Below are 23,381 nucleotides of genomic sequence, written 5' to 3' on the forward strand. Positions count from 1 at the left end.
TCCTTTGCTGTCTGTAGCTGTCCTCACAGCTTGTGCTCTTTACCATCTGGCCCACAGTCTTCAGGGCACATGTACTCAGGCGCTGTCTGACAGCAGGACACTTGTGCTCTACGTGACCGATTGGGGAGCACCTGAGGGAAACCAGATAACTGGGAATGGCCACTTTGGACACAGAAGTTAGCAAGTTTTGTCAGGCAAGAAATTCAGTGTCACTTCTCAATCTGTTCTTATATATCAAGAAATATGTTTGGTAACCAAGGTTTTGTAACAAGTCTTAAAGTTGCTGTGGATTTTTATCCAGGTATATCACAGGTGGGCATCTCTACAAAGGGATGGCTAGAGCCACCTTGTCTTTATACGGGTTGTGTGCAGGGCCGCTGGAAGGTGATGGACTTTCTCAGATCTCAGCACATGTCCCCATTTTTTCAGCTTATGATTTTTAGTGCTTTAGTTATAGTTAAGTTGGAAAGCAAACCAGGCAACTTATGCCTGATGTGATGTGTCCAGGTCATGCTGTGTTCTCTTCACCCAGCACTGTACTCGGTGAATGGGTTATATGGATTTTACTGTGTGGTGCAGAAAAAGGTAATTGTCTCAAATGGATTTTTCCCCTCCTTTTTTTTCTTTTTTTTTTTTTTTTTAACCTTTTCCAATTCTCTGACATCTCAAAGGTTTCTGGGTTAGAAACACTGGAACAACCAACATATTCACTAGTTTTGATTCATTTCTGACATTATGCAAGATATTATTTACTGTGAGATTATAAGAGTGATTGGGGGGGTCATGGTTTGAGGTTCTGATGTGTGCAAGTGATAGAGAACCTGGAGGACAGGGGAAGAGACTAAAGAGTGAGCAGAAAGTTGTAAATACCTGTACTCATGCCTGAACAGAGTACAGACCTGACCCCAGTAGCTGGGGCCACTGTTGCATGTTGTGTCCAGAGGGGCAGTAGTTCTAGGCAGTTCTGGGAGCTGGTGCTTTGCCTTGAGCAGATGCCCATTTGCCTCAGTGTTGGACAGTTATTTCTCTACCCTCAGGATCTTGGTGGGGGAAAGAAAATGCGCAGAGGAACAATTTAACCAGTCACTTCCTAGCTTCTGGGCCCCAGTATTTGCTGAGTTTCTTCATAAGCTGTGGGTCAGGCTGCTTCACACTACTTAAGTTGCTCTCCACCAGCTAAGTATCTGTAATATTCTTTCTCTGTGACATGTTCCTCCCAGCATTGGTAGGAACTGACTGGAGTTGTGGAGCAATTTGTGGGTTTTATCTGATAAGTTGAATGAGGCAGCACCTCTGCTGAACTTCTTTGCATTCAGAATGCAGAACTCTGGGGACTGTTGCAGATCAATAGGAAGATGTGCATACTCCTACGCTTTGAGCACTAACTAAATGCAAGCTCCCTGCCTCTTGCAAATGTTACTTTGGATATCTCCTCTGTATATCATTTGCACTCAGGCAAATGAATTTGGTTCAATGCTTATACGTGCTCTGGAGAGAAATCCTTCCTGATGGAAGTCTATAATGTACTTTATATGCTTTTATGTTAAAGCATTCATTTGGAACAGCTTTTGGAATTATTTGTGCATGGAATACAAGAGCAAATAATCCATATTGAGACTTTCAGTCTTGTGATTTTTGGATACCAATGCCTAAGTTTTATTCCGTTTGTGGCCAAAAGTGTTACTTCCCATTAACCTTTTGGAAACCTGAGATTTTTCTCAGGAATCATTGAAGGGTAAGGGGATAATCCACACATGGAAAACAGTATGATTTTACTTTTCAAATAAGCAGAATGATTTATTAGCAGAAGTGTGAATAATATAGTACGGTAAGTCTTGTGGATGAATCCTGTTTCCTGTGAAATGATCTGTGAAAAGGGGAAACCTGTGTCTTCAATGCAGTGGGAATGCATACACATCCAGGCTATTGCTCAGCTGCCTGCTAATAGGAGCCAGAGTGCCCTGCACACATCCAGAACAGCTTTCAAAGTGGAGCTCCACAAAATGAACAAAGTGGCTTGCCACATCCTTCCTCCTCTTTCACCACTTGCAAATCCTATTGCAAGACTGAAGACAGCAAGTCAGTAACACTGTTCAGACACATGTGTCTGCTGACCTACCTTCCCTGGTGCCCTGGAGAAAGCAGGCTCTTTCAGACCACAAAAAGGAATACATGACTTGACCCTTTAAACAAAATTTTCAGAACAAGTCTATCACGAAGTCATGCATTCCTATTGTAATAGCTATATTTTAGGCCAAAAACAGAGCCAGGGACAGCCATTCATTATGCAGCATGGCTAAACAGAGCAGACATTTGAAAGAGTGAGAAATAAAAGAGATAATGTACTCTTATCTAAAGGCCTGGTGTTGGAGCTCTGCTGCATAAAAACACTAACTCTCAGTCATGAAATACAGTTTATTAATCATGTTCTCGCAACCCTGAAGGACTGTGCAAATTATCATTGTGTCATGACCAATGCAAGAATGCTAGCAAGTAAAGAATTGCTTTTAGATCTAGACCACTTTTTGTCTACAACTTTCTGGCTGAAAGTATATGATTTTAGAACAAATGGACTATTTTGTTTTCTGGAATGAAGCATTTTGATTTTTCAGTGTTACCATGGCATTTTCTTTAGAAATTTACTATAATTTCATTAAAACCATGTCTTTCATTAAAAAAACCCTAAGAATGCAAGATTTAATTTCAAATTGATTTGCCAATTTTTTTAACCTTTTTGATCTTACCTCCCACCCCCAAAACTAAAATATTTGCTTGGGGGTAACCTGAAGTGATCCTCTTTCTCTCCTTGATTTTTCAGTTTGGGCAGCGAACCAAAAAATCAGTTATATGCATAACTACCATTAATATCTTTTTAACTTACTTAATGGAAAACATTCAAAGGCCTCCTGGAACATCATCCAAGTGTTTAAACTTTTTCAACCCTAAGAAAAATATGTGAAAATAACTTCCGGCTGGTATGTCCTGGTTGTGCTCAGATATTTAGTACACTTGTGAAAGCAAAACTGTCCTATTTTTATACAAATAGCATAGTTTTAAAGCAGATGGATTTAAAACAGTTTAATAATTCATAAAAATATTAAGCTTATGTCCTGAAACAAGACCAGTTTGCCTGTGTGCATAAACATGTCAGATGACATACATGCATGTGACAAATATGTGGAAAAAATAGATACTCATCTGTACAGCACTGAGGAATGGTTAACCTCAAAAGGTTTAATTTTTTCAATGCCACAGAAAGTCACAAAGTGAAAAAGGGCTTTTGATGCACATTTTTTACCTGTATGTCCTTGCAGGTATTATTAAATCCTTTTATCCTGGTGATTAAAGCCCTCCATGGCATATTTTGATAAACATATATTACCTAAAGTCTGTAACTAAATGTGATGAGTGCTGTTAAGTAATATATGCTAACTTATTTTCAAAACTTGTCCCACATTCTGATAGTGTTCCAGGACCAGTACCTTGTGTGAATTTAAAGTCCTTTCTGCTTGGCAGAAATTACTGAAAGACACAGGATGAAATGAAGTAGCAAATAACAATTATCTCTCACCTAGCTCCACATCTTGGTCATCGGTGAGTACAAGGATGATATTTGGTCTGATATTTTTTCGCTCCTGCTGCACACGTCCTCTGAACCTCGGGGACTTGACGGAGGAACAGTAACTTGTTAGCAATTCAGTACTAAGCACTGCCAAGATGAGTGCAAACCAAGAAGACTTCATAGTAGTTCCAGTATTTCAATGAAAAGACTAATCCAGAAGTGCCTGAGCTCTAGTTTTCAAGACCTGTAGGGAGGAAAAGAAATTCTGTTCAAGCAATAAATAAACTTCCAGTCACACAGTGAAAGGATGCAACTTAGGGAAGTTAAGTCTGACACATACCATTTAACATGATTATAAGCCATATTGTTGAATAAGAGCTTTATTCTGTCATTTTCTAAGAATAAACTCGGTCATTCTGCAACTATGCTTTCTCAAGAAATTTTTGCTTGAAGTCATGCCACTGCCTGCATTTTATATAGGCATGACTTCTGGTATACTCCTCATAGTGCTGCTTCTCCTACACCCCACGCTTCCTTTTATGCAGCTTGTTCCTTACATTCAGTACCTGCGCACAGCAAAAAATTGCTGGGATGCAGACGTGTTCAGAACATCTGTAGGAGGAGACCTGTAAGAAAGAGAAAGCAGAAGGCTTGTCAGTCAAAGACCTCAGTACTGTGGCTGTGCTTCAAAGTCTCCAGAACTGTTTGTTACAGCTTCTTTCTCTGTCCTGAAAGAAAAAAAAGTAGAAAAAAATTGGATTCCCCCCACCTCCCCCACTTAATTTAACACCGTACCTACACAAAGTTTAGATGGCACTTTGGCTGCTAGAGATAAAGGACATATATCTCACAACACCAAATGCAGGTGCTTTTCCAACATTTATAGTTAGCCTGAGGTTCTAAGAATAAGAGTTAATTCCAGTGTATGGCACCTGGCAAGCGATAAAGCTATTTTAGGTTAACTCACCTGCATGAGCAACTAAACCCTTACAAAGCAGAGGGAGAGCACGGCTGTCATTTGCAATCTGTATTGGATCACTATGTGAAAAGTCATCTTCCCACTGACAAGAAAGCTCATATTAAGTGACAGTCCAGATGATCTTACCCAGCATTGTGAAAGAGCGTAACTGTCCCTCAATCAATCAACGACAGACCTGAGTGCCTCATCCATAATGCACAGTACCTCTGGCACAGCCTCGTCCTTGATACTGTGCTTCCAGACTCAGCTCAGCATGTTATCAGAACCCCGTCTCTGTGCCTGTCAGTCAAACAGCCTTGCTTTTGTAAGACCTGATGCAAGCACAGAGGCTTGGCTTTGCTGCAGCAGATTTAAACCTGCAACTGAAAATGACTGATTGGTCTGAGGAGGAACGGGTAGCCACTTACACTTTAACATTTTCAGCATTGTAGCTCTGCAAAACCGTCCTATTACACAAAGGGAAGGGAGGGAATATCTGGGGGCAAAAAGGAAGTGGGTGGGAAAGAAACTGCAGAATCATGCCTGCTCCCTCCAGGGTATTGACCTGCCACATACATTCCTTCTGGTTTTGTTCTGAGACTATGGAAAAAGTACGATAATATTAGTCAATAAAAAACCCCCACAAAACCACCCAAGCCCAAGAACATTCAAGAGATCTGCCCAAGGGGAAGTCTGCATGGGAACTGGGGTGCACGGTATATAGCTAGAATGGAGCATAACTCATGAGGAGACCTGTGCACCCACACCTGAGACTTCATATTCAGACATGCAACATGACCTACAAACAGATTAATAAGCAGAAATAATTGAGAGAAACACAGAAGGCAAAAAAGGTCCTATCACTCACCTAGAAATGAATTAATAGGAAGGTGCTCTAAATTTCAGAGTAAGAAGCCAAAGAAGAAGGAAGGGATGGGGCTTGGTGCTGGGCTGCTAGAAAAGGGATCGTGTTCTTGTTTTCATATACACCTTTTATTTTAAGCTTCGCAAGCTAAACAGTTTCATGCTCCTCACTCTGGCAGGCTGTAATTACACCAGAAGAGTGTGAATGTCTTTAAAAGGAAAATCCAAGCATCTGTGGCAGAGAAATCTTGTCTTTCATTGTCTCTGCACCAACAAACAGTTCAGCCTCTGACTAACATGGGAGCACTGCAAAGCCAATATGGGGAATTGGCATTTAATGTTAAATGCCATTTCGGTGATTACACAACATTCAGATAAGTAGACTGGAAGTCTGTAATTAGTCTGGACTGACTTTTAAAAATAGTTCAATTTCCATGTATTTGTTCTAAGTCACATGAAAGCTGACAAAAGCCCTGAAGACCAGGGTGACTGGAGAAGTCAGCACTCTGACAGACACCAGACACCACATGCTGCTGGTGCAAAAGAAGAAATACAATTTCTCTAAATGTCTGATCTTTAAATAGCAAAACTTTGACTCACCTCAGAAAGCACAAAAGACTACATGAAGTGAGATTCAATGTTTAGTTTCTTACCTCAGTTGTACTGTACAGCAAACTTTTTCAGACAATGTTGACCCAGAAAGCGCAGTCATCCTGACTGTGCCGAGCAAACATTGGCACCAACGTGTTTGAATAATGCCCCATAGTATGAAACTGCAAGTTCCTGACAATTACACCTCAGTGCTAATAAAATTTACACTAATCCAAACGAACATTAACAAGTATTTTTCATTTCACCATCTTTGGGCTATATTAGTTACTTTTAAAAAAATCCTTTTGCAAGTAAGGGTCACCTTAGGCAAGTCTTTTCTAGGAAAGAGCATGAAGCATTTCTTTGCCAATTCTATTTTTTTTCCTTTGATGGATAAAGGAAAATATCAGGACTGATCTACACATATAAAATTAATTATCCAAGTTTCATTGTATGGTTCTTGCACATAGGCACAGTAAGACCACCTTTTGTTGCTCATAACTAGTTCAGTTTTGCACATGACAAATCTTTACTAAAAGGTGATCTTTGTTAACTTGTCCTTTTACAGCCTGTTTCCCAGTCCTAGAAGGAAATGAAGTAAACTGTCAAAATACAGGCTTGATAGGGAAGACAAGGCTGCAATGTTTGTGTTGGGTACTGGTACTCTACAAGTGCCTCTACAAACACTGTAATTGGTCTTGAGAGATAGACAAAAATATGAGAAATTCTGAAAGGAACCTTTTCAAATTCACATCAGAAAGTAAAATTTTTTGTGCAGTGTTCAGAAATCAAGATGGTACAATAAAATGCTTTTCTCTAGCCAAGTAAACAAGCAATGAACATAACTTCTATATATGCTATTTGGAAAATCAAAATTACATTTTTCCTATAGAACACATCTATGACAACTGAAATGTAGTCAGTAAATAAATGAAACCAGGGAAATACAAAGAAACCACTTTTCCTCACCTTTCAGGTGGTTTGTTTTTTTTGGTTTTGTTTTTTTTTTTTTCAGAAGCACAGATTTATAGTTTATACTCACCTTTCATGGGATAAATTCTGAATACTTGGATCTTTAGTTGGTACTATGCTGCTAGTATTATAACAGGCAGTTCAAGGACTTGTTGGCGTGGAGAATTAATTACCCGTGAAACCTGAATTACTTTGGCAGGGCACTGCAAAGAATGGCTACAGTGCCACTTCATGTGATGTGGCATAAAAACTAGGAGGACTTTATTTCTAAGTCTCTTAAGAGATTATCTTTCAGTGACTAGGAAGAAAAAAAAAAGTATAACAGCATCTTTTGAAACTATGCCTAGATTTTATATTCATTTTGGCCAAGAAGTGTTTAAGATTTTTCAGCACATTGGCTGAAAGTGCTTAATTTGAAACACAACAAAAGACAGCCTGTTTTCAAAAAAGAGCATTTTCCCTTTGAAAATCCACTTTGTTTTCATGTCCACATTTTTACTAACTTCACTTAAAGTGTCGTTTTGTCTTTGGCTAATAAATATCTGTCCAGAATTTTGTCCACTTTGTTTGAGAAACAGGGCACAGAATATCCACAAGCATACTCCATTATAAGCTTTAAAGATATATGGTCTTCTTCATATTTAATATTCTACAAATGTGGCTTCCTTATATCTTTGCACAGGGAAATTGGCTTATATGAACAGATTTTTTTTCTTTTTTGTAACTCTGAAATCAAATGTGGGGATAGTTAATAAGGATACTGGACACACATCTGTCCCTAATACCATGGACTATGCAATGTCCCACATCCATAATTCATGACCAAGTGGTAAGAAAGGGCAGGCAACTTTGTCTTCTCTGTACCACAGCGATGGTATTTTATTTTGGGCATGAACACTGAGGACATCACCTTATCCAAAGTCATAGGTTAAGGCCCACTGCTCTAGTGACCCTTACTTAGAAACAAAAATGGATCAACTCTGGTCAATAAAGGAAACAGCAGTAATAATACTAATACTATTAATAATGTGGACTGTGATTGTGGAGCTTAAGACCGAGAATTTTGGTTTCTGTCCCCCTGATACTAGCAATAAATGCACCCAGTGAATTGAGGATGTAAGGTACAACAGGGATCCTAAATCAAGAACTCCTAATGCACTAGCAATTTTGTGGTTAAGTGTTTTGTTCCTCATTACTATCCAGTATCCTACTAATTATTTCTCTGTACGTAGATTTTCCTGTCTCAAAAAATATGACGTAGTTGTATATAATTAAGATACAATCCATGAATTAATGTTTTGCTACTTAGGATATTTTTAAGATTTGCTGACAAGTGCTAGGAACTTGCACAAAAATATATCAAAAGCACAGAAAAGAAGCAGAAGGCCTTGTCATTGCAAGTGATAAGTTGCCTCATTTCCTTTATGCAAAGGATCATCTTGGACAATTTCTTACAGGTTTCTGTGATAAATAAATGGATAAAACCTTTCAAACAAACAAAACCTCAGATATCAATCACTACAAGAAAATGAGCTTTCCTTCCTCACCCCAAGCAAAGGAGCATTATCTTCCTATATATTTTACTCATGACCTGCTGACCTAACAGTTTTGGCTTTAACGAACATTTTTTACAAGAATATGACCCCAGTGTTCTCTATTTCCTTAAAATCGGACTCTCTATAAAAGTAGAAAGGCAAAGGACAACAAGAAGAATCTCATAATTCATAAAAAGCAGAGTAGGGATTCTGCTATTGACCTTGTTTTGTAATTTCTAGTATGACCTTGGAGGATGAGCACATTGGTGAGCACCTGGTCAGCAACATTTCAAAAACCAAGTCAGCCTGTAGTGCCAGAAATCATTGTCATCATGTTAACTGGAGGTGGCTTCACCCACGCGTGCCCCTACAAAGATCAGATTCAGTAGTTTGCACGTACCATTTTCAGTTCTTTGCTTTAAAGTGAAATGTGTCCACCCAGCAATGCTGGTGTACTCAAGAATGTTTTGCATACATGGAAACTCCAAGGTGAAAGGGAGTGAAAAGGGTTTTCTCAGCCACACGCATACATCTTCTGCAAATCTTTGATGTGTATGTCAAAGGGTGGATGGACCTCTTAAAGTCTCACATAGCCTATGCTATGAATCATAGCAGATGTGCGCTTAAAGACCCAACAAAATTAGTAACTTCATGAGATTAGTAATTGCATGAAAATTGTGCAGACAGAATGAAATTACATAATAAAAGGTCAGGGAGACGAGATATTCATCTGCACCAATGCAACCTAGTGGTTCAGAAGCCTTAAATCTCTCCTTAAATCATATTGCCTTGACAACCAGAGGGTTGTAACACCCTACAACAATAACAACTCTCAATTTCACTAATACAGTGAAGCACTTAAGTGGAAAAAGCTGTTGACAGATGACTGTTTTAAGTTTAGTAATGTTAATGCTCTTCTCACATCTTACACTTATATCTTGTATTTAAAAGGCAAACCCTGCAATCTCAGACTACAAGGCACGACCGCGTAAATCTGCGGGTCAGTTTCCTGTGGGAATATCGAGCCTGCAGCCATGGGAAACACATTTACAGTATAGCAAAAGTCAAGAAAAAGCAAGATCTACCATCTCTTCTTAAAGGTTAATCCCCTAATCTTAGTTGTAAAGTATAGGATTTACAGTGAACACAAAGAATGCAGTTTCTATCTGGGTCTAATCTAATCATTATCTATTGGATTTCCAGCACACTTTACTAATCAATCAGTTATCCGCTCCCCTTCCAAATGTAATCTGTGTATTATAATGTTGTATCATCAGTGCCTCAGGCTAGATTAATTTAAAGTAACTATAATTTAAAGTAATTGCAGGCAGGGAGAATCATAACCTTATATTACGTTTTTACATTGTAATTTTGCAAACAGTTACAGACAGGAAAGGAAAAAGCCTGCAGTGACTTGAAAGCATAATGCACACTTGCTAACCCACTTTTATAACTTGGTACAGGTTAAGGGATATTCTTAGTAGGTAAAAGTTTCCAACACTTCATATGTCAGAGTAGAACAACAAACTCCAATAACATTTTAAAAATACATAACTGTAGAAGAAATGATCTGTCTTTGAGAAAAGGAAAATGTGTCTTTGATTTTAAAGCTGTTAATATAGTTGAACAAAATATTAAATAAAATTTAAATTAATGTTTTTATGTTAAATGCAGATCTGTGAAAGTTTTGAAAGAAAATTCCCATGTATTTTCAGTAAGAAGAGTGCCTGCTGTTAAGTTACAAACTTCTAATAATATACAGTTACTTAAATTTATTTCTCACCATCTGATTTACTTTGTTTTAGAATTTCATATTTCAACACAGCCAAGAAGTGCACTTGTCATACAAAAGAGCCCGGTATAATTGAGCCAGATGACGTGCCCCACAAGTAAAATCAGCCATTCATGAAAGCTGGTCACCAGAGGCCATTTCAAACAATGCACATTTCAAAGTAATCTAAAGTAATCCCTTTTCTCTACTGATTTGGTTTCCAGGCAGTCTTAAGCACATGTGTGCCGCAAACAGGAGGCTTATTAAAACCTGATGTTATATTGAAAGTTATAATGCCATTGCCTTGTGATTGAATTCCATGTCTGTTAGTCTTCAAAGAGAGGGAAAAAAATCAATTAAATTTATGTGCTTATTAAACATGAGTGTCATGATATGTGCAGTTTATTAGCACTTGCTAAATAATTAAGACTGAGAAAGATAATTAGATGTGACCAGGCTCCAAACAGGCTTCTGATATTAGAAAGTGGCTTTCCAGCTACCAGGTAATATAATTGCTAAAAGACTCCAAGTATTTTTCAAATATAAAGAGTAACCTCTGTGTATGAAGGAATTTCATGTAATTTGAAAATTCCATTTTAAAATTACGTATCTTTGCTATATCCCCGCTCACTTCAGCAGTGTGGGGCATTATGAAAACATCCCGTACAATAACACACTGGCAATTCTGTGATACAGTAAGTAGTCGAGTTGGGAGATCATATCACAGAGGTGAACAACAGCGACACAGTTTGCACGTTTCTTTAAGTTCCTGTTTAAGCCCTCCAGCTTTAGAAACTGTGCAAGAGCATAGCTTTTCACATCTCCTTTAGATAGAGAGCTCTTTCAGCTTAAAAAGTTTCCTTCCTAAATTTGTTTACACCCCCTCAAAGGTTTGCAACTCCCTTTGAAAAAGGGATTTTTGATTTTTTATTTGGTAAACAGTTTATTTTTCTAAATAAATGGACATACCCAACTTGAATATGAACACAGCATCTTTAGCACAGAATATCTATGGATCTACTTATATAGGAGAAGACAGAGAATATGTCCATTTTCCCATGGTAATGTACACACTCCATGTATCACAGGGAGTAGTTAAGGTAGGTTGTGCCACCATGTGGGTGGGTGGTCTTGGGTAGAAGCTGAGCCTAATGCATGGCTGCTCTGGCCACCCTCCTTGCTGACTGCACAGGGGAAGCAGAAGGAGCTCATGGGGACCAGAGGAATCTATATAAGGACTAAGTGTGAGGAACTGGCAGTATGAATCTATGTAAGTGTATGTATGTAGAAAGCAGCACCTGTACTCCTAGGAGAGAATCTCAGATGTACTTTTAGCTGTAATGCAGAAGGATTGACTACTCAAAAACACCACAGGAATTTAGATAGGTGCCGTTCCCGGGCTAACCTAGAGAGTCAGGCAGTTCGTCTAAGTGCTTTTGAAAAATTTACTCTTAAAACACAGTGCAGAAAGTGAACTTGCTTGTAGCATCAGTACTTTGTGTGCTTATGCACATGTATATGCACTACAGACTGCATATGGTGTCTGTTGACTTTCTCTTCCAGGTCTGAACACTAAGCCTAATGATTTTTTTCTTTTATTTATTTATTTATTTATTTGAGTAGTGTCATTGTATTCAAATGAGTTTTACTCTCAGTAAAGTCAAACTGAACTTAATAGAACTACTAAGATTGACTCAATGGATCACGTCCTGAGTACCATTTTTAAAGCAAGATCTTCCTTACTAGATTACCTCTTTTTGTCAAGCAATTTTTCCAGTCCTGGCACAGTATAAATTTTACCTTCACTGCTATACATGTAAAAGCTCCTTGACAGACCAAGAAATGGGTTTTCAAGTAAGTTCCTCTCTGGCAAACCTGTACTATAGAGTAACCAGCCTACTAATAATAGTAAACAGTCAGACCAAACAAACCAATCTGTTACAAAAAACCAGATGCTTCATAACCTTTTCTATAAAGATCAGTCAGCAAGGAATTTGCACTGACTTGAGGCACTGCCGAGAAGCACATCACCCCTGCTATCAATCTTACTTTTAATTGCCTTTGTAATCAGGAGACCCCTGCGCTCCCCAAGCTGCATTACCTGGCAGGTCACAAGGTACAGCCCCAACCCAGGAACATAGGGGACTTATGTCTGCTATCACAGTAATCCTCCCAGTCCCCTCACCTGCCGTCACCTCACTGTCCCACAGTGCCCACTCGAGCACATACCTGGGAGGGATTCCCAGAGTGACCTGCAACTGACACATCATGGAGAAACTCAGAAAGTCATCTCCATGTGGCCATGTCCTACCAGGTGAAAAACACTTTGCACAGGAATGGCAGCAAGTAAGAGCAAAGAATACAACTGACGGATTTTACTGCCAAATCAGGCATCCAAGTCCTTACTTAGACCCCGATACATGTGTTCTGCTGTGCAAAATAAATGCTTGCTGGATTAGGACTGCTCAGCACTTTAAACCAAGCTCTTGCAGGCTCTTTGATACATCATCCCTGGTGAAAGGACGCTTTAAGGTATTTGCTGAATATTTTTAAAGAAAGCTAACCATCAGTGGTACATGGGGAACAGCCAAAATCTACAAAGCATCTGGATACTGAATTACACTTGAAAATTAGTATTCCTATCAAACCCGCCTGAAATTAGAGTCACACTTGCCTGTTCAAGGACAGAATATACCATATACAGCTTATCTCTCTGAGGAATACCAGTTCTCTCAGCTTGAATTCTGGAAATCTGTTCTCAAAGAGCTGCTTGAAAATAATCTTCATTCTGAGATCTGAGAGGCTCAAGAATGACTTGTTGAAATTATTCTGTGAATAACTATCTCAGAAACATTTTGAAAGGGTAGCACGTAAAAATGTGCTTGCATTTTCCAGGTGAAAATGCCTGCGGAAAGACTTTCTTCATCTTTCAAGTGCATATGCAGGTACTTTCAATTTCACAGTCCTGGCTTCTGTAGATGAGAGAGCAGTTTTAAAGCATGGAAGATGAAGCTGAATACATTCAAGCAGACATGTTTTTATTTCCAGTGCACTTCTTGTTGAACAAAGTTCCTATTTAGCAATGAAAAGACATGATTTTATATCATCTTTAAAAATTACATATATGTCATATATTTATAGATAGTTAATTGTAAGCCTGCTCATGAACGAAGATTCTACCAAGATGCCTGAACAACACACAGAGAATTATTTTCACTAACACTGATGGAGCAGGCAGTCAGCCTTATGTCCCAGTGCCTGACTGAATTATGCACAGAGATGGAGGACAGGAATGGAAGCTGGTAATCGTTAGGTAGGAGCTTCTGAATAATACAGCATGGATCAGGAATGGGAAGGACCGGAGCCTACTGGAAATTACTCCTAGATAGTGAAGAGATAGAAATGCAAAGGACAGAGCTGTAGTGCTTTTCTTCATTTTGTGTGGGAAGAAATTTGGGAGGTATCCCAGTTTGCAGTGATTATTATGGGAAAACCATCAATGCTTGCGTTACTGAACTTTTTTCCCCTAAATGTAGATGAGATGTCCTCCTATGAAAGGTGTCTCATAAACTGCATCAATGAACTAATTCAGGAATGTTTAGAGCAACTTACAGAGAATCCACTTCTTTATCCTTAGCAGGCTCAGCTGTGAGGTCAGACCAGGCTGCTTAGGGCTTTACCAAGTCAGGTTTGAAAACCCCCAAGGATGGACACTGCCCAAATGCTCTGGGGCCCTGTCTCACTGCTTGAATGTCCTGAGGGTGACTTTTGTTTTTCCTTATATCCAGTCTGAATCTTTTTTATTTCAACTTATGTCCATTGACTCTTGTCCTCCTCTCCTGCCATGCATGACTCAAGAATGAGGCTCTGTCTTCCCAGTGGCCCCTCTGTAGGCACTGGGGGGCTGCTGTTAGACCCTCTGAAGCCATCTCTGCTCCCATAGCCTCTTCACACAGGGCAAGGGCTCCAGCTCCCAACCACCTTGATGGCCATCTGCTGAACTCACTCCAGTTTATTGATGTCTTTCCCATATTGGGGACCTAGAACTGGAAATAGTATTTTAGATGCTGTCTAGCAAGTGTTGAGTTAAATACATTGTAAAATTTGTTTAAAGTGGTATTGCCATTAGGGAAAAGTGTGCTAACTAGGTGAAACAAAAATTTCACAGAGCCTTTCCTTGCAAAGTGAATGTATCAATGATGACTTTCGAATAGCTGGATTGACTGAAAATGTAATTTTTCTATTTCTGGTTATTTCTGAACATTTTGTGTTATGCTCAGGATCAGAAATTAATAGTGCTATAAAAAGGCACCAGTTTTGTTATAGTTACAGGCTGACAAAAATCCAGAAGTCAGCAATAGACTAGTAGGCTGTTTTCAAAAGGACACTGACACCAAAGCAAGTCCTAGAATTCAGCATAGAGTAGTATCATGGACTAATACCCATGTGTCTCATTGCTCGCAACTCTGAGACTCTTCCTATTCACTTCCCATTCCACTTATTTCATCACTGTGCGCTGTTTATAAGAAATCTCTGACTTGTGTCCTCACATTTAAAAGTCTTAAATGTTGAAGTCTGAATTTTGTTCCACAGCCACAGGAATTAGCCAAAATTTCAGGCCTTATCCAAGGTCCTTTGAACTGTGGAGAAATCCTCCAATGATTTCAGTGGTCATTGCTTCAACAGAAATAAAAGCTGTTTCAGACATCATTTTGGGGTTGTTTTGTTAATAAAGCAGAGTGATTAAAGCAGTCAGGACTTGGAAAAAAGTGCAACTTTATATATGAGAAAAGAGAGATTTGAAATCCCCTCTGTCCCAGGCCCCATGTAAATGTAAAGAGTGCAGCTGGAATGAAACAAATGATCTGACTGGTTTCTGATGAGCTGGGTGGTGTAAATGTTTCACACTAACCACACTGCACACTCATAATATAGGAGCTAATTCATCTGCCATGAATACATTCCTGTGTATGTTGTTCTTTAAAATAAACAAGCAAAAATGAGTAATTTATCAGGAGTTAAATGAATATTTTTCCAGAGGGACCTCTTCTGTCCCATATGGCTGATTTTAAAGTCTAAATGCAGGCAGCTTAAATTCTGCATCCTCTGTTTCACTATGTGAAACAGTTATTGCTTTAAAATATGGAATTTCAAATTTTTAGTGCTGTCAACAAGTTCCAATTGTTCCTGAAAGTATCATTCAGGCCGTTTATTAGTTTCTTAGAAGACTGCAAAACTCAAACAGGGCTGTAAACAGTGAATAATGATAATTTTCCAATGCCTCTTTTTACAATGGCATTGCATTTGCAAAATGTGTTTATTTCCAGGTTTAATTTAAGAAATTTTGATGGAAGGTTTATAACCACAAGAAAGCAGTTTTATAGGAAAAATCGTTTGGAAAAAAAAGCTAATCATAACCAGCCCTTCATGTATTAAAATTTACAAATACTTCTTATTTCTTAATATCTTAAAATCTATCAAAAACCATACTGTTCTTGAAGACAGCAGTATGATCTATTAACTTCACAATGATTAATGTATTTCCCAGAGTTATTCTCCACTAGGAATGAAGTTATTAACTTGTGTTTGTTCCCACAGAATCTTCCCCACAGAAAGGGTTACTCATGTAGGCAGCTCTGATCATAAGCTCTTGGCAATAGGTACTCTGAGACAGAGGGTCACAGGTTTCTCAGACTAACACAGCCTCCAGATAGTTTCCCTCTAAAATTAGAGATGTTTTCCATGGCTTACAGTGAAGAGCAAACAATGTTTCTTAGACAGAAGATTCAGAAAAAATCTACAAGGAGCTGGTGGCATAATCCCCCCTGTTGGCTGCCCAAACATTTTCCTTTATGGCAGAAGAATTCAACACTGAACATTAATATAGAAAAACTTCCAGACTGAAAATGCTCTGTTATTTGTGTGTAGTGTCCTGCTGCGTATCTGGAAACTGTAACTTGCACCTAAAGAAAAGCATGAGCACTGTTTGGAAAAACCACTTACTGTGGTGGTGGTGTTAAACAGAGGCAGTGCAAAAGGCTTCCAGCTACAGAAAGGAGGACAGCCTGAAAATACAACATTTTTCCTATCCCTGTTCTTTTATTCAATCTTATAATACACTTCTATAAAATTCCTAGCTCTCCTTAGCATCTCCTTTAAAAGCAGAGTGGTTTCAAGGAGATGACATACCCTAAACCCCCTCCCCTGACCTGTGGGAAGGGATGACAGCACCTATATAGCACACGGCCTAATGCACCGCTTGCTCACCTGCTCGGGTTACCCCACCTTCTTGTTTTTCCATTTTACTGAAAGCTCCTAGAAACGTACCTTCTCCCTAGCTGGTAAAGTACATTTAAGTTACAGACATGTTAAAATCTGGACAAAAATATACCAAACATTTCAGGCTATAAAGACAGAGAAAAGATCTGAAATGAAAAATGCATTATGCTAAAGTATCATATGGCACTGGATTATGTTTCCATTATCTCCTACATTTAAAACTCTGTTGACCCTGGTCAGAGGCATTTATCTCAATGTTGCAACTATTTGTAAAACTCTTATATGTTTCTTTGCGTGATTTTTCTCTCCACAAGCCAGGCCCTTATTACAATATTGAGTTACATATTCAGCTTTTCACAGAATAGAGCTGGGAAAGAGATATGGTGAAACGTCTGATTTTTGGGATCATTTCCTATGTTCACTGACATAATTTTTATGTATCTGCAAATGAAATCCCCTTGTGTTTCAAGGAACATCTATAGCCATGTTTTCAGGGCCCAGCATGGGCCCTACATGCCATGGTCAGGAGCCGCCCGGCGGGGTCTGGCAGCCTGTCCTGGCCCAGCCCGCAGCACGGCAGGGGCACTGGGGCAGCCCCGGCCTCAGGCACGGGGCACCTCCCTGGGGACAGGCGGGACATGGGCCCACGGGTAGGCCCAGCTCAGCAGGGCCCATGGCCTAGCAGGGCCCGAGGGAGCCCAGGGGGCTGAAATGGGGTCCTGCGCCATGGGCAGGTGGCAGGGAGACCCAAGGGGCTGGCATGGGGTCCTGAGCCATAGGCAGGGAGGTGAAGGCCCCATGGGTAGGCAGGGCCAGCAGTGCCTCATGGCCATTGCACGCACAGAGAGCAACAGCATCATTTGTAAACGACTGAAAAATATCTATCCCACTGAATGAGAATCAAACCCCATCATCTATAACTGCAGAAAAGTTGCCCTAAAAGTTGCAATGGAGAAGTACATCTCACCAGGAAATGGTTATGGATAAATCCACAGAACTAGCTATTCTGTGGGGAAGGGTGTAAACAGCAACCATCAAACCAAAATTGTGATGCAGTAGAATGGAGCATGTCACAAATCAGCACCTTTCCCAGTATGATAAATAGTGGTCTATGCACTTTACCAGTATGATAAACAGTGGTCTATTTATTATAAACTATCCTGTTTAACTGTTTAATATCCAGTTCAGCAGCCTATACAAAATATATATCAATTGTTAACAGTCAAATGATTCAGGTTTTAGCTTACAGGTGAGGACACAGTGGGAAGGCAATTTTAGGAAGCAAATAACCATGACCAAATAGTAAAGAGCTTTTGCTAATACATTTTTTTTAGCATGAAATTGCTTAAAACCAAGGCAACTGGTTGACTAGTGTGAATCATATGCATCTCCTAGGCAGTGCAATGAAAGTCACAAGTTAGTGTCTCATACCTGCCTAAGGCTTATGGCTGAACAACTACTCCTTATACAATATGTTATGAAAATATCCTGTTGAATAGGACTCTTGGACAAATTTTTAATGTACCATTCTCTGTTTGTAAACTGTATGTTGGCTAGAACCCTTTCAGTATTTTTTCATGTTTTCTTCCATCACGTCATTAAGTTCCTTGATTCACTGTGCAAAGAATTAGCTAATTGATTATCACTGGTGTCAATGAAATAGCATTGGAACTAAAACAGAGAAGGATCAGCTCAACTACACTTGAGTCCAGGCTAAGCTTTCTGCTTACTCCCAGACTTGAGGCTCAGATGGAAAACCTTAACTTTTCAACCTGAAAAAAATTTTCCATACAATTTCTTGTTGTGGAAAGAAAAACAAAAAACACTGGAAGGCTTTTGTTTTCATTGAAGTGTGAAATTAAAAAATCTTAACCTTTGAAAGCTAAATCATCATCCTCTGGCCACCTCTGCCTTCAATGAAAGACATAGAGCAGATCATACATCCCTACGATATTAAGTGACAACAGTCTTAAGTACAAAGCCTCCCTTAAAACCCAACAATATTACTACTGAGGATGTTAAGCCAGAGGGACTTTCCAAAATCAACACTATTCTGTAATTTATTATGGATGATGACATGTCAAGGTAGACTGAACCATGAGCTTAGATCCTTAATGATCATCTAGGTAAACCTCCTTGAAGCTGTATTCCTGACTTTTTTCCATTCATCAACCTTGAATTTGAGCTAAGACTGTCTTACACTGAATTAATCTCTTTACTTGTAAATTAATCATACACTATTCAGAAATTATTAAGAGAAATGATAAGCCGGCAATGTCATATTTAGGTCAATGTTCAAAGAAAAACCATGGTTTCACTTACTGTCCTATACTGCAGGATATAAAATGGACTGCATTTCTTCAGCAATGCATGGTGCGTGTTATCTTAGGAGCTAAGTAAAGGAACTCGAAAAGATTTACTGATATTTACTTTCTTACTAATACCGAATTTTCAGAGGGGTTCATGTTGCAGTTTTTATCTGTGTTATGGTTCTCTGTCATATATAAATATGTGACTGTCAGACATTCTACATATTTAAATGTTCCCCAATACCATGCCTTTTCTCTCTTTGAAGACAGAGGGCATTTAAATTGCATAATCTTTAGGGCATTCAGACTTCCATAATGACAATGCCAGTGGGGACTAAAATATGGCATATTATGTTGTGTTGTGGACTATCATGGCAGATGCATCATCTGTTAACTGGGCATGTCAACGATTGCAGCAAGTGCAGCACATCTTGAACAACTGTAAGTTAGCCCAGTTGTGTCAGCAGATGAACTTGCTGATCCCATGGTCAGGCTATTGTTATTATCACGATACTTTGTTCACAGGTCCCTAGACTATATGCTTTCACAGAAAAAAACATCCTCACAACATGCTTGTGCCTCAAGGAACAGAGCTTGTTGCCATTGGAACAGCAGTCACCATCTGTTGATGTTTTGGTTCATTACTGGCACACACACAGGGAAGATGTTCTCTTCTATCCACCATTACTAGAATTGTTTTTGAATCTATCTAACAATATCAACTGAAATCTGAATCTAATTTTTGTTTAAGCACCTTTCCCCTGCCCTAGCAGCAGGAAAGGAGTTTAAAAGTACTGTCAGCGTAGAGGCAAGGTACCTTACCAGAAAGGAAGACTTACTGCAGATGGGAGAAACCAGGTATTACTATTCTTGTGATAGTCTTTGTTAAGTATAATTTTCCTAAGTCTTTTCTATACATGTACCACACAAACTTCAGTAAAAGGAACTTTTTATGGTCTAGTAATCAAAATTTTCACTACTTCCACAGCCAACTATTACTGCTGTTGTCAGCTGTGCTGACAAGGAAGTATCTCGCTCTCATTTTTGGGAATTATTCCGTATGTTGCAATTAACTGTCTTTCTAGGAAAGGATGTTGACAGCTGAAGATGGGATAGAGCCATTAATAAACATGTAGCCTTCGTTATTTACAGATGTTTCCTGAATTCCACAATTTTTCTCTGATGCTTAGTGATTATACATTCGGTGAATATTTCCTGCCTTTTTCCTTCCTTCAGGAAAATCACATAATGTAAGCACATCAAAGCTGTTGACTATAAGGAATTAGCAAGTGATCATCCTGTGGAGGGTCTCTCAGTCTATGAATACTACTAATAAGGCAGTAAGTATGAGCGTTTCCTCAATTGTAATTGCTTACTCTTCATCTCAGTGGGTTTTTCTTTACTTAATCATCAGCAAAATAACCCATGTAAATCATAAAATAGTCTAGTTGTTTGATCATTCCCTTTCTTTGTGTTAGCCCTTTGATATTTAACCTCTTATTTCAGTCAGCTTTACAAGGACATTTTCCAGAGAAACAGTATGTCTCATTTGATGCTATATTAATCATTTGAAGAGAACATGTATGTTGCTAGGTTGGCAGTGAGTGTATGCATATGAAAGTAAGCCCAGTCATGAGCCACAATGAGTTCCTTCTGCAACAGACCAAGAGCCCTTCATCTTTATTGACCTAGGGAACAGGTCAGATATGATGGCTGCTGTAACAAAGACATTTCTTGAACACAAAAATGCCTTTGCAGTCACAGCAGCTAATCAGTCTGAAAATCTCAATTTTATTTGGCTTTAAAATACTTCAAGATAACAGCACAATACGATTGACATTATAAGAAAGGCTAATACTTAATCTTTTCCAAGCCATGACAGACGTGCAAATTAACATCTGACTGGAGACTTTTGGCAAACTCTAAGTATCTTTTCACCTACTAACTGAAGCAAAAACTAACTTCAGAAGACAGTAACTTCACCAGGTAAATTAAACAATTGCATCTCTATTACAATAATAATAAAAAAAAAAGTCTTTGTGGTAGGCAGCAGGCTGTGTTGTCCCTGCTTTGCTCTGCAAACTTTTTTCTTTTCACCCAGCTTGTAAGAGAGGAAGTCAACTGCAAGCCAACTATAGCAAGTTTACCTGTTATTTTCTATGATCAAGCAGATGGTGGTGAACTGTGTGCAAGAGGATGATGAAAGGTAGTAACTTAGGATCCACCTGGATTCAGGTAAAGCACAGAAACTTTCACATGGTTCACACAAAAAAAAGGATAATACTTTCATTTTTTTCCTGTCCCGTGGCACCTTACCCAGCCTGACTTGAAGAATAAAACTTCTAAAGGCCACCAAAATGGAAAATTAATAGCCTTACACATATGTATGTGTTAAAATAATTTTTATATGACAATTTCAAAAGAAGAAAAACTTACTAGAATGAATACTCTTTTCAGCAACAGAATAAGCACTTACCCATAGAGATATACAACACTGCAACTGCCCAGAGATTAAGGTATGTAAGTTATATGGCAAATATTATAGGGATCTTAGTTTCTATCCTGCTTCATGGGATGAAAAGGAGCATTTAACTGCTTGGCTCCTGCTGGTTTTGAATTAAAATTCAATGCTTCATTAATATTTATCTCTTTTTCTTCTAACCCTACTATACATGCTCTCTTTCGGAGTTTCAGGAAAACCAGCAATTATCACATCAAAGGTCATCAGTCCACCAGGGAAACTTCAATCCTTAACTGGTGGAGAATTGATGTAGCTTTTGCAAATATCTCAGATCAGGCGAGCAAGTGTTTTCCCTCCTCCATTCCCTCCTGTGACTCTTGTTGGTTTTATTTAATCAGCTCAGAAGACCTTCTTAGCTTTCCTGTGATGCCATACACTATCCTAGACATCAAAAAGATTTTTATACTGCTTTTATATCTATAGAGAGGGAATAAAAGAATAACAATGATATAACCATGCTGTACAATAGGTCCAGTCTGAAATAGTCTGAAGGACTCTGCTTAAATTTCCCCAAAGATATTGCTGTTAAGCTCCATTCTGAAGTTATTGGCAACACTCTCACTTACTTCAATAGTAGCATTAGCATTAAAGAAAGAAGGTGATCTGTACAGATGAAAATGACAAGAGATGTTCAAGTTACTGAACAGCAGAAATCAGAAGCATTGAAAAATTAAGACACTCTACTGCCAATGGCAAGCAAGGTATGAGTCAAACCCCCAAGATAAATCAATAAACTGTTTTCAAAATACTGATATTTTAAAAAAAGAAATAAATATTATGTTTATGTTACTTATCTTTTGGCTTTATAACCTCTATGGTTGTGTATTTTGAAAGGTTTCTTTGCAATCCTATCCTAAAGGACATTTATGTTTCTCTACCAAATGAGAGATAAGTTTTCCTAGAATCATATGATGTCAGAAATGGGATGTCTGATGAAGCACAGCGAGCTGGCAATGCTAAAAATGTGTTTTCTTCAGTGCTGGGGAAGACAGAGTTCTGATGACATGCAACGGGAAGGGCACCACACTCATCTGTGTTTCCAGCTTAACTGGAGAAAGGATGACCAAACGTCAATAATTCTGAGTGTTACTTTTTTTGGCTTTTGTACCTTTGCACAATGAATTGATTTAGGCACCCAGGAATCTTGATGCTAATCAAAACATGACTTCAGTGTCATGTACCCTGCTAGCTTGGGCAGGTTACTTCTGCTAAAATAAAGTATCATTCAGTCCTTAAAAAAATCATTAAAATAAATCAACAAATTTAGCAGAACTGTCAGGGAATACTGCTCCACTTTGTCTAAAGTATAATTTCTTTCTGCCTGCTATTTCTGGCTCTGATCCTTTGCACAACTTCTGTCGCCAAGTCCCATTAAGTAAGAGTCTTTCCTACTTTATGTGTGAAGCTGTGCAGGGAATTTGCCTTCACAATATTGTAAAGCAATACTGAGTAATTTTGTCCAACTTAATGTTTTAATGTAATTAGTCTATTGATTTGATTTAATAATTTAATCCACACTCCCCAGTGCCTCTTTAAAGATAGAGAGTAGGATGGAACACTCCTCTGTAGTGCAACAAGACAGCTATATGTTTCTGAAGCATGGCTTTAATTCTGATAAAATTACAAGATTGTAATTCCATGTTTCTCTTCTTTACAATAAACTAATCTCACATCTGAAAGGGCGGGGACCCACATAAGAAGCCACAGAATCATACAAAGCTGAAATTTCAGCCCTTCCCAGCTCTGCAGCCCTCCTTACCAAGACATGAGCTGGTAAGTCCCTCCTGCATGAAAGACTTCCCTCACCACGCACTGCGTCATGTAACAGTTCTGAAGAGGATCCTGTTCTTGTACTAATCGTGACAGGGCAGAAGGAGAGAAGGAGACAGACAGAAGAGTTGTTTCTCCCAGGCAACAGAAAGACCTGCTGTCTTTCCTACTGTGTGGTGGCAATGTTGGGAACATTCGTATTGCTACTACAGCTTTGCACTATGTAATTTCTTTAAGTTCCTTGGACAC

At 38.8% G+C, this 23,381-nt stretch overlaps 1 protein-coding gene across 4 annotated transcripts in view; it reads right to left on the bottom strand.

The window, feature by feature from the left end:
• The window catches only part of SULF1 (sulfatase 1), a 127,273-nt gene that overhangs the window by 62,732 nt on the left and 41,160 nt on the right, over window positions 1–23,381 (bottom strand). For all 4 annotated transcript variants that reach the window (XM_055800017.1, XM_027791703.2, XM_055800016.1 and 1 more), the window contains 2 exons: window positions 4,129–4,188; window positions 3,572–3,806 (listed from right to left, as the gene is read on the bottom strand). In XM_055800017.1, the coding sequence (XP_055655992.1) occupies window positions 3,572–3,743 (172 nt within the window). In that variant the 5' untranslated portion in view covers window positions 3,744–3,806; window positions 4,129–4,188. The remainder of the gene's footprint in view (window positions 1–3,571; window positions 3,807–4,128; window positions 4,189–23,381) is intronic.

This window comes from Falco peregrinus, chromosome 3, assembly GCF_023634155.1.
Source record: "Falco peregrinus isolate bFalPer1 chromosome 3, bFalPer1.pri, whole genome shotgun sequence".
Taxonomy (NCBI): Eukaryota; Metazoa; Chordata; class Aves; order Falconiformes; family Falconidae; genus Falco; species Falco peregrinus.